General features: G+C 33.1%; 1 protein-coding gene across 3 annotated transcripts; it reads right to left on the bottom strand.

Annotated features, from left to right (window-relative positions):
- Positions 1–890: 890 nt before the first annotated feature.
- LOC141684640 (uncharacterized) lies at positions 891–9394 on the bottom strand. 3 transcript variants are annotated; one of them, XM_074489711.1, is made up of 9 exons: positions 9045–9390; positions 8778–8908; positions 3542–3619; positions 3396–3440; positions 3242–3286; positions 3087–3138; positions 2103–2199; positions 1615–1814; positions 891–1068 (listed from the first exon to the last, which is right to left on the bottom strand). In XM_074489711.1, exons 1-8 carry the CDS (start codon positions 9352–9354, stop codon positions 1649–1651), a joined length of 924 nt encoding a protein of 307 aa, XP_074345812.1. In that variant the 5' UTR covers positions 9355–9390; the 3' UTR covers positions 891–1068; positions 1615–1648. The 3 variants fall into 3 exon arrangements, 2 of the variants coding, with proteins under 2 accessions (XP_074345812.1, XP_074345811.1); XM_074489710.1 differs by lacking the exon at positions 891–1068 and having other exon boundaries at positions 1371–1814; positions 9045–9389; XR_012560654.1 differs by lacking the exon at positions 891–1068 and having other exon boundaries at positions 1785–1814; positions 2103–2210; positions 9045–9394.
- Positions 9395–12577: the final 3183 nt, after the last annotated feature.

Here is a 12577-nt window from a genome sequence, read left to right as displayed (position 1 = left end):
TTTTGTCAAACTCTTATATCACAAATAATATTAGCAAACTCTAATAGTTTATATACTGATATCATCAATTATATTTAACAGATATATTTTATTTATAAAAATATTATGCAAAGATCACTATTTTTTGATATATTTCAAAATTTTGTGGTCATATTTGGCATTAGCGGTTAGATATAATAGTTGATTGATTAAGTTGATTTAACTAACAGATTGAATCTGATTGTTTTGAGTAAAACTATTTTGTAAATAGATATTTCAATTAATATTTTGTATACTCGAGTTGAAAAAACTCTTTTAATAACTTTTTCAAAATTAGATTATTGGACCAAACTACTTGAAAATTAGAATTAGATTATTGGACCAAACTACTACAAAACTAACTACCTAATATTAAAGATTTCATTTACTTAAATCTCTAATTTAATTCAAAAATTAATTATTTTGTCAAAAAAAAACCTTCCAAAAGGGCTTCTAATTTTGCAAGTTGAAGATTGCAACATGTGTTATCGTCTTATTGGGTATTGACCACAAAACATGTTCCAATAATCCAATTGTATTCCGCTATGATTTTTTAACCCTAATTACTTGTACGAAGAAATGACAGCCATTCATGTCATGCGAAATCCCAATTGGAACAGCAGTCCCGGTTGGGCAAGTAAAAGGTAGACCTAGCTCCATAAATGCCAAAGGCCTGTTACATGTTTTAATTCTCTACCCATATTTTGTAGTAGTTTTTATTGATTTAATGATATTTTCGTAGTAGTTTATAGAATCAATTATTCATTTTGGATTAAATATCGGCAGATATACACACTTTTCAAATAATCTTTGAAAGCTAGTCTAAACTCCAAAATATCTTCAAGACATGACTACGACGGTCAACCAATTTTTGAAATTAAAATTAGTCATCAAATAAGCAGGGATCGTAATTTTAGATTTTGACATGTACTCCTATCCGAAATAATGTTATAGAGTAATAACCATTAGTGTAACTAATGAATCAAGTGTGTGGCAGCAGACAAGCAAAGGGCCTCTTCTCTGATCAACTGCAATATCCTGCCAAGAGGCCTGCATGGGTTTAGCATAAAGAAGTCTTCCAGCACTCATGTTTAAACTAACAATATTAACAAGGGTTTAGATACATCATACATCCAAAGCTAAAGATGTGAATCGACCTGACCTTCACCCCCAGAGCTAAAGATGCTACTAGGACTGGTAACATTTATACTATGAAAAAAAACAATGTAAAATACAATTAGATTAAATCTGCCCTAATCTGGTTCCAGCCGAATCGGATGTTACCAGAGATGTGAAGATCATGTACGACTAATTTTCTCAACAGAGAACATACGCTGTGATGACTTAATAAGTATCGGACTAAGCCTTCCTATGTATTCTTTAGGGTAATTGTTACTGAAGTGACAATAATAGAGTATGCATCCTTCATTTTTCAGATGTTCAAAATAATTGAAGTGAAAAATGTCACTTCCTCACTAGGAATCTTACTCGCCAACTTGTTCAGATCTACTAATCATCATGTGTAAATGAAGTTATAAAGAATTTATTAGATTGTGAGTGCACATTTGTCACTGGTGTACAAGTTATCATATTCACCTCAAATTGCTTTGGAGAAGAAATATTACTTCGGTCAGCCACCATACCGAATCTTCAAAGGTTCTGGAGGCTCCTCTTCCATGATGCCTGATCCTGTAGTTTTCAAATATTCCCGGACTGTTGTTTTGCGGTCTCCAAGGAATGTATGATCCAGAAAGTTATCATATATTGCCTCTCCAAGGTTTTTTGCAGCCAGCACACTGCATAGAAGTTACAAATATTCACAGAGAAAGTACCTCCCATAAGTTGCAGACAACCTAATTCACATATAAACAGCTAAAAACTTGAACAAGATACAGCGGGAAGGAAAATAAAATTATGATTATGCAAGGATGCGGTGACCTCACACATTTTTCTGATTCTATGACAACCAAGCAAGGATTTTAGGACCACATTAAGAATAAATAGATTTACTTCTAGTAAAGCACAATTTGAAGAGACTAGGACACTGTGACCTAAAATTCATATGATGCGAATAGAACACTGACCAGTGTCGAAGATAAACACGACAAGGTAGGATATCATCCCTCCAAATCTTGTGGATATTATATTGTCCATATCGCTGGAAGTAGATCTCCTGGCTGCCTACAAATCAACTAAGTACACAATAGTGAGCCGGGTACATACATATCAAGACAAGGAGTAATTTGATTAGCAAATAAAAAGTCGCTTCTGAATAAAATAAAGTTATGGTTTTATTTTCCAAAATTATTCATCATAGCTCAATTAGTATATTGCATGTCCAGCCAGACGCAGTCATTATTTTGCTCTAGATCTACCCATTAACAGCAAAGCTCATTTTCCGACTTCCGTAGTTCTGCCGAGTAATTTTCAATTAAGTTATGCATATCTCGTCAACATAGCCAAGAAAACAAGAACCAACATAATGCTAAGATTCAATATTATTAACCTTTGATCCGGCGAAAAGAATTCAGAAACATCTGAAAACTAGGTTCAATGATAAGGGTTCCTTGCTCTTCAAGAGGTGAGGTTCCCCCATAATACATTTCACTCTGCAATACATAATAACAATCCACATCCTGATCCTACTACTCATATCTCTATTTATCCCTTACTGGACCCACCAGCACAAGTTTTGTTTGTTGAATACAACTACTCTCAAATGTATCATTTCTACCCCTATTTTCTTATTTAATCTAGAGTGTTGTGTTTACCGTATAGGCCTTCTTCTAGCATGTTTCACGGTAATAGGAGGCCTAGTTACATTTCTTACACATCATTAACACGGTGAAGACTTAGGTTAGTTTAAAAACTATACAACCTAGATTTCCCCAACCTGGCCTCTTTCAACATATCAAGGTATCAAGTACAATTACATGAAAGCAAAATGGAAGCAAATGAACCATCACATGTATTCAATTATAACAATAAAAACAAGGACAGACAACAAGAAGCACGGTGATTGATCTTTTGATGTCCGAATTCTACTTTCAAAACTATCAGGATGATACCTCTACACCTAATTTGAAAATACTCCTCATCGCTAAAACGCGCACAAAGCACCTACAACATGAACAAAAATATACGGGATCAGTCTATTTAAAAAGGAAAAGAAGAACATAAGCTCAACCTCAACTTGACCAATAAATTTGACACCATTACTTACCGCAGGACTAGCATATGGCTTCCCATCTACTGCTTCAGGTATGACCTATTAGAACACAATAAGTCAATAGTTCATAATTAAAAGGACAATGAGTTATATCAATGGAAATACCTATAAGTACAAAACTGATTAGGGAAACTACAACATCACTCACAGCTAAAAAACGAAACTCATGCTCCCTCTCAATATATGAAGGAATCTGAAACTCCGGAATACATACGAGTTAGTTGACTTTAAAGCTACAAATCTGATTAACAAAATTTATCCATTAAGCAATGCAGCACAGAATGCTTTACATACCTCTGAATCATGAATCTCAAAAACAGTTACTAAAAGGCTTTCACCATCACAATGCTCAACGCTTAAGCTTGAAATTTCCTACAGCAAACAACTACGACATTAATAATACTAGACTGTAGCTCCTCTGATGTTTTCTGATTAATAGTAAGCACACACACATGTATATATATATACACATATATTTATACCTGACAAAAAATATATATACACATGTAGATTTAATATATATCAGCTACCTACAATATTTATCAAGCATTTCTCCCTATTAACATTCAGTGTAGACACCAAAATAGAGGTAATAGTAGAAGCATCTAGATATAACAAATTAAACTGGATATGATCCTGAACTTTATAAACAATCAAGTATATATAAATCTTTGAATAGAAAAAACTACATATATGATTTCTTTCTGCAAACACACACATGATTGAAACTGCAACCTGACAAAGACTTGCATTTTTAATTCACTTACTTAAATTTGATAAACAAGAACCAATGATATAGCAGATAATGAACATCTCAAATTCCTAGGCTTTGACCCCTTGAACACATACATACCAAAGTGTTTCCAACATTATTGATAGGCGTTGTTTATTATACCTACTTCTGTCTGTTTTTGTATAAAAATATGTGAATAATTGAATTTATTCTGTTATGCAGGCAAATGAATAAAAAAAAGCTTAATTAGAAAAAGGGAAGAAGGTAGTTGGAGAAGGACTATTTAGTTTCCTTGTTGGAGAAGAATTTAAATTCAGTTCGAAAAACAAAAGCCCAAAGCACTAATTAATTTTCTTATAGATAAGGGGTCTTTATCCTTTTATTTGCTCATATGATTCATAATGTAGAGGTAGAATTATACTTATTAGTTAGTATTTGTAGAGAAAACAATAAATTTATTCGTTACTTCTTTTCTGGCCGGAGGCAGCAGTTTTCCTTGGCCAACTTACAACTACTGGGCAGAAAGTATACTACCTTTTTGTTACATTTAGTTAAATTAGATTTTTGCCTTCTTATCATTCTGTTTGTTTACATATTTGTATGTTCTTATTATTGTTATATATCTATATAAATAACATAGTTCAATTTTCTTATTTTATTTACTATATATAAATTAATGCTATCACCCAAGGGAGTGTTTGGTTCGTGTTTAATGAGGCTGGTTGACGGGAATCAGAAACTCAATCCCAAATGATAGTGTTTGGATTGGCAATTTGATGGTTGGGAATGGGAACCACATTCCCATTGGATGGTAAAATCATATCCTCTTAACCCATTGAGATACCATTTCAATCCCATTCCATTAACACCCATTCCCATACCCCCCCAATTCCAATTCCCATCACCACCGATCCAACCTCTTTATGTATTGAATATTTAAAAACATGGATAGCTAATTTAGTTACCTAGGATTAAATGAAGTCATTTAATACTAACTTGGTACGGACTTAAGGGTATATTAACGATTCTCTGGTAAATTGTCTTTAATTTACACATAAATAATATTAACAAACTTATATTAGTATATTATTGTCGGCATTTTTAAACGGTCATTTCTTGCTCTAAACATTTTTTGATAAGATACTGTCAAAAAAAAATATTTTTCAATGTGACTGTTTGTCCGTCAATTAATATTGATAAATTTTAGAGAAAAAAAGAAAATTTATTATTATAGAGCGAGAGTCGATTTTTACACCAAAATAGTGTATAAAGTACAATTATAAAGTTGGGTTGGGAATCGTCTTAGGCATGAATGACCAATAACAAAACTAGTACCAACATACACTACACGCGATACACATACAAATTGTATCCACAGCATCTTTGCATATATAGATAAAACTGTATTAATTTATTGCACTAATAGCCACTATGAGAGCAAGTGAAATGCACAATTTACAGAATAGGGGTGGTGGTGCGTTGTAAAAGGCAATTTGGACTTGAAGTCTGACGCTTTTTTTCTTAGCTTTTTCTGCTTGTGAAACGTGCCTGTGGCTTTATTTCTTAGCTTTTTCTGCATGTAAAACGTCTATGCCGTATGCACTCGTCGTTTCCCCTTCTTTATTTGCTTTTCCTGTGGCAATTTTGTCTACTTTCTATATATATAACTGAAACGGACATATTTAGGGGGACGTTTTTTAGTAGAGTTTAGTTTTCTAACGTAAGGATCGTGATATAATTTTGAAGTAATATAAATCATTTACATGATCAAATCCACACCTAAATTTACTTCAACAAAAAAATATTGATGCATGCCACACCAAATATAATGGATAAGCTTTAGATGTATATAGCATTTATAATTACTATAAATTTCAAAACTAATTGTCACCATAAATGCCATCACAGTCTTGGGTCTTTTTACATTTAGAACGAGATCAACCATGGAAGTTTACACATTCACTAATGAAATAAAAAGTCCAGTTTCAGCCTCCAGGATATTCAATGCTCTTACCCTCGACCCTGACACCATAGTGAAAAAGATTGTGCCCCGGGCTGTCAAAAACATCGAGGTAATTCAGGGGAATGGAGGTCCTGGAACCATCAAGAAGATCGATTTCCTAGAAGGCAAGTCAGTTTTTGCTATGAGTTATCACGTGTACATAAAATTACATACTTTGATCTTTATTTTCCCCTGGATTTATTGTAACTTTGCCACAGGTAGACCTTTTAAGTATGTGAAGCATCGAGTTGATGCTATAGACAAGGAAAACATGACATATGCATACACAGTAGAAGGTGATGCATTAGTAGGCAAGTATGAGTCGATTTCCCATGATTTCAAGCTTAGTTCCACGCCTGACGGAGGGAGCACAGGGATACAGGTAAGCACTTACCGTATTAAACGAGGTGCTGAGATCAAGGAAGGAGAAACCATCTCTGGAGAGAGTAAGGAGAGGTGTGTTTTCAAAGCTGTGGAAGCCTATCTCCTTGCAAACCCTGATGCCTAAAAACGATGTCCTTCTACATATGTAACCCAGTACTTGTCTTATCATCGTGTTTTGAATTTTGTATCGCTCATGCTTTCCTATGGCCTCTTGGGCATGACAATAAATTTATGCTTTTTAGTACCAAATTTATAACTGTATGCATCTTATTGTGTATGAACCGGATGTATAACTAGTGAAGCTGAAGTTGATCAAGTTTCTTGTACATGACAAGGAAAAGGCTTTGTGAATGCTCTACTATATTGTTGCATGTTTCTTATGAGGGAATACAATGGATTAACATGAAAAACTCTTCCTCAGTTTCAAAATTTATAGCAACTACAAATGCTATTAGTCTAAAGCTTTACCATTATATTTGGTGTAGCATCCATCAATATCAGTTTGTTGAAGTAAATTAAGGTGTGGAATTTGATCATTTAAATAATCTTTATTATATATGAACCTTCTGTATAACAAATGAAGCTGATCAAGTTCTTGCAGCAGACGAAGGAAAGGCTTTTTCTCGGCTCTATTGTATTGTTGCATGCTACTTATGAGGAAATATAAGGGATTAACTTGAAAACTCTTCCATGCTTGTGATTTAAACTAACAGAGGTAGTCGTACTTATAATTATTAATACTAGGACCAAAAGAAAGATGTAGAGTAAAACTGTTAAGATTTATAAAGGTGGCGAGGCCTTCTACAACCAGCTAACCGTATCACATACCTTGATCTGTTCCGACCAAGTCAATCATAATTGTATATATGAAGATCATTTACCATGAAACCTTCTTTAATTGAAGGTTATCCATTTCTAATGGCTTAATAATCTAACACAAAGAGCCCTTGAGCATCTCAAATAGCTTACTTGTATATAATCTTAAGTTTTATATTGAAGAGTTTGTCTTGAAATGTTGCTCCAAGAGCCTCCTAGTGGCTCTCTAAATTATCAGGAGACTTCTTTCACTCCTTAATCCTCTCTCCACTCCTAAGTCAGTATAAATATCTATATATCTTACTCTCATATTCTACTTCCCACAATCTCAGATCATGTGTACTTTTATTAGTATAAACATATACAAGGAGCAAGTGTTAGGAGTATTTTTCAAGTCGACACACAAACACACACATATATGCGCACCAGAATACTTAAGAGCTAATTCTTTTACTTTAAATTGAGGGTATTAAGAATCTCTCGGAGATGCTCTTTAGTTCCTCAAAATTTAAGGCTAAGGAGCCTCACTCCTCTCCTTATCTCATATTCTAATTTAATGTATCATTAGTATCCCACTAATTTCTTCTTTTGTGGTCATCAGTGTTTGAAGCTCCAGTCTGGTTTGCAATAAACTCCAAGATGTGTAGGCACAAAAATAACTAGGTGCATACTATTATATAGCCCAGGGTTAACAACCATATAGTATATACAGATCTTCAAAAAGAAAGACAGCAAATCGGCAATTATGATTTCTTGACAACAAACACATACATGATTAAGACTGACACCCGCTTGTGGACTTGCATTTTGAGTCAATTAAATTTTATAAGATCCTTAATAGCTTAATTTGTAGGTATTCTTCACAAAGCCAAACATATGTAGCTGGTCGCCTTTCAACCTCAAACTCAATTTCACTTAACTTAGTTTTGAATTAGATAAAATTTGATTATTTTGTTTTTGTATATTACATATTCGCCGACCCAAGACCAGGACTGAAAAAGTCAATATTCTAAATTAAAAACTACTATATTACAAAAATATAGACAAATGTGGGTACAGAGTCCGGTGATTAAGTGCACAAATACACTACCCCAAGGATTTACAGACTCACTTCTCTAAAAGAAGTAGGAAATTTTCAATTCTAAATATCTCGAAAAAAATAAAAGATTACATAAGGAGAACCCTCAAACTAAACATAAATATAAATAATCTACTCATATATCATTAAATATTAGCTTCCTGATTAGATCGAATAATCAGGAATAGGATTCATTGTCACTCACTCCCTCCTCATTCTTTAGAGCACTGATTTTTACAAGCATATGGGGAGGGAAGTGAATAGTTAGGAATCACAACTGTTCTCTTCTCAATCTCTGAATAATGCATCTGGATCAGCATCGGTGGGGAAGAAAAACCTTAAAACATGCTCACTAGGCTATCTACATATCATCCAAATCAACCTTTTTAATTGTACAGATTTAATTCAAACATGCATATCTAAATGTATCACTAAAATTATATAATTCTCATTCGAATCAATACAAATACATGTAATCAAATAGCAATTATATATACTCAATTCACATACACCTAACCTTAGTTTCAGGATTGGCAATGCCACGCTGGAAGAAAATAGGAGCCGCGTGAGCGAAAACACGACGAAAACCTCGCAATATCGCAACTCGAAAGTTGATTAGATCAGGAAATGTACTTCTCGCACTATTCTCTGTTAACACGCATAAGCAAATTACACGTATAAACTTACTAGCACTAAGTATTTTATTAATTTATCGAGATTAAAAATACACTATATCGAGAAAAAGATAAATAAGTTATCGAGAGTTGATAATGTAATTGATTACCGGAGAGGAGAGAACCGAATCCGCAGATGGAGATGAGTCCATCGGGAGAAACGATTTTGTTGAAATCGGTCTCGGTACTGAGTTCGAACTGAGTTGTGGAACCGAGTTCGAGCGACTTGCCAGAAGAGGACATGGCGAGTCGACGGAGATTTAATTGACGGCGGTTATTGATAGTGTGTAGTGATTGAGAGATGCGATGATCAGTGTTGGGGAGTGTGAGTATCGGAGGGAGATGACGAATAGGGTGTTGCCACGTGTGGTGTTGGATTTGCTTGCAATGTGTTGGAGCCAAGCTGAGTGCAGGAGCCATTGTGTGATCCGTTGGTCAAACGAATTGCAAAAATTAAAATGATATGATTCGAATTGTACCATAAAATTATTATAATTTTTAATATTATAGAACCGAATCGTAATGAATTAAATCAGATTTTATCAAAATTAGTTTATTACTATATTTTATAATGATTAATATTTTATTACATTTCCAAGTTCTGACGTAAAGACATGTTTAATCAAATATATTTGATATTATGATGATCTGGTCATGTATTTTCCTTTTCGAAAGATGGTATTTCAATTTTTTGCACGGGTGATTCGTAAATAAGATGTCATAATCCAATCCTATTAGCAAGTAACGACCCGAGTTGTAAAAAGCGCATTAAGCGTACGTTTAAACGGGGTATAAGCGGAATCGGAGATAAAAGAGTGTAAAATCGGATAATTAAACGTTTAGTAAAGTTTAAGCGGGTTTAAGCGGAATTAAGGGGATTTTGACCGTTTAAGCGGTTTTGACCAAATTAAATGGGGATTAAAAAATAATTACAAAAAGAAAATTATTATTTTTTAAAGAGGTATAATTTGATATTTTTAAATATTACTTGTATTTTTTTAGTTAATTATGACTTTGTGAAATATCATTTTATTGGTTTATTATATTATGTGGATGTTATCTCTTTATTCAAAAAAATATTCAGTATTTTTGATATATATACATATATTTATTTATTTATAATCCGATTAGTGACCCGCTTTTAAAACCACTTAAGCGTTCGCTTTAGCGTTTAAGCGCTAGAAGGTGACATCACCGCTTAGATCCGATTTGCACTTTTTACAACACTGGTAACAACTAATAATATCATTATATAAAAAAAAACTCTTTCTAAAATTTTGAAAGACGACTACCGTATCCCGTATCTAATTATAAATTTTCCACTTTCAAGTTTTTCATCCCCTTCCTTTTTGTTTTATCATTTTCTCTTTATATTTATCAATTTTTATAATAAAATCGAGATCTAATTATTTTTTAATAATATTTTGTTGAGTATCTTATCATCAGATTGTTAGTTATCCCCATTTTTCAAAGATCTTTTTGAGATATTAGAGTGTTATGTTTTGTATTTACGTGTCATGTCAAGGATTTCATTAATTATTCTAATAATGTATTTTGGGAGATTCATAAGACTCGTATCGAATTTGGGACAATGGAGGATATCGCAAAAACTCACATTTCACAACAAAAATTGTTCATAATTCAAAATATCGGGTTACATGTGACAATTATGTGAAAGTCAATTATGATGTTATTAGTTTTCGCAACATGTGTAACGATCAAAATATCATTGTAATACCGTTTAATTTAAAGAATTAGGATATTAGATGTATTAAAATAATATGAAAACGAAACTATTATTTGTTCAATTTAATTTTTTGTTTAACAATCAGATTGTAGTTAACAGTTCAAAGATTTGTTCCAGCTGAATTTCAATGTTTTAATGAATTTTTCGCTTGTTCGTGAAAAAAGTCATAAAATAGGTTTTTCAATTTAATTTAAAAAATCTCTTTCTTTTTTTTTCTTTTTTTATATTTTTAACCCCGCCCATTTTTACCTTTTTAATAAGGTAGATCAATTTTGAAGGATCATTCAATTGTCAGTCCAATAAAACTGATTTTTTCATAAAATGTAAATTTTACATAGTTTTTACCATAATCGGACCAAATATAGCATGACATATAGGTTGTTTTAAAGATTGCTGCTAAACAAAGAGTTTTTATTAAAATGTAACAATTGTTTGACAATCTTTCTAATTAGTGTATTGATATGAAATATTTAAAAAAATTGATGAAGTTTAACGGTGAAATCAAGAACCATTTTGACAATAAATTAAAACAACATCTTTCCAAAGTACATTATTAAGGATTAAAGGGTCCTGAAAGTAATTTTCAAATCAAAGTAACTTAAAAACACTTTAAATTTATCAAACAACTTTTTATCTATTTTTCAGTGTAAAGCTTGTCGTTTATAACAACAAAACAAGTGGATCTTAATTCAGGTTGATCACCTACTTTTGTAGCATTGCTACACATATTTCCCTTTAATGATGTGCCATTATGATAAGTGGATTTTATATCTACTTGGAACGCTTCATATCGGTTTAAGTTGGTGTTTTGGACTCAAGTATTTGGTGTGTTTTGTGTTGATTTGTTGCAGGGCACTAGTTAGAGGTGGAAATGAGTTTTTAAATGATTATATGTTGATAAGAGATCAGGGAAGGAGTCGTGGAAGTTTGTAAGAAGGACGGTGCGCAAAAAGAACAAAGCTGCGGAAATTTTACAGAGAGCAGGCGCGCCCGCACCCAAAGGAGCACGCCCGCGCCCCATGTGTCAGACACAGAGCGCGCCCATATCAAGCGCACCCGCGCCCATATCAAGCGCACCCGCGCCAGCCAATTTTTGCAGAATCCTGATTTAATTATAATTTGGTTATTGCGAGCGTCCAGGTCAACCGAGGCTATATATATAAAGAAAAGAAGACGTTTTTAAGAACAGGAAAGCCAGGGAGAACATAGAGAAGACCTAAAACACACAAGGTGGCTAAGGAGAAGAAGATTTACTTTTCAATTTTGTATTCTTCCATTTAGACGATACTTTTGGATGCTTGTTTTTGATTTGTTCTAAACCCTAGTACTTTTATATTATCTCGTAGTATTCTACACTTATTTATTATCATGTTTTTATTGGAACCCATGGTGATGATGTGTTCGATCATGAACTAATCGTAGTCATGGGGTTGTATCAGATTTATTTATGCATTTCAATAGTTGATTGTTCTAAATTGTTAGTGTGTGGTGAATTATGATTTCCTAGTATGGTTGTAATTATTCTTCTTAGATGCGTAGCTAACATCCAAGTCGTTTGTTAATCTTTATTGAAGCGAAAGTGGATATAGAGGTTTAGAACTTGCCATGCTAGCATAGGTTTATGTATGTTTGATTCGTAGTGTAATTTTAACCATCTTACGCTGCCCTATGTAATCTCAATAGATAACTTGCTCATTAAATCGTTATGTTTTCAAATCTTATAGACATATAGGGTCTAAGCATAATTGGTGTCTGCTCAACTTCTATCTTATTTGTGGATGTTTAGTAGTAGGGTATACGTATATTGAAAGATAGCGTATACTAATTCCGTGTTATCTGATTAGTTTTCATCACCATCACATGCTAAGGTTAAAGGCATAAACTCTGAATGAAGTA

Source organism: Apium graveolens, chromosome 9, assembly GCF_009905375.1.
Source record: "Apium graveolens cultivar Ventura chromosome 9, ASM990537v1, whole genome shotgun sequence".
NCBI lineage: Eukaryota > Viridiplantae > Streptophyta > Magnoliopsida > Apiales > Apiaceae > Apium > Apium graveolens.
This window is presented reverse-complemented; position numbering and strand designations above follow the sequence as displayed.

Excerpts from the sequence above, each read along its gene's own strand:
- LOC141684640 (XM_074489711.1), bottom strand. The coding sequence starts at position 9,354 with ATGGCTCCTGCACTCAGCTTGGCTCCAACACATTGCAAGCAAATCCAA. Across the intron at positions 3,620-8,777 it reads TTGCCAATCCTGAAACTAAG|GAAATTTCAAGCTTAAGCGT; the intron begins GTTAGGTGTATG and ends TGTTTGCTGTAG. Across the intron at positions 3,139-3,241 it reads AGCCATATGCTAGTCCTGCG|GTGCTTTGTGCGCGTTTTAG; the intron begins GTAAGTAATGGT and ends TTCATGTTGTAG.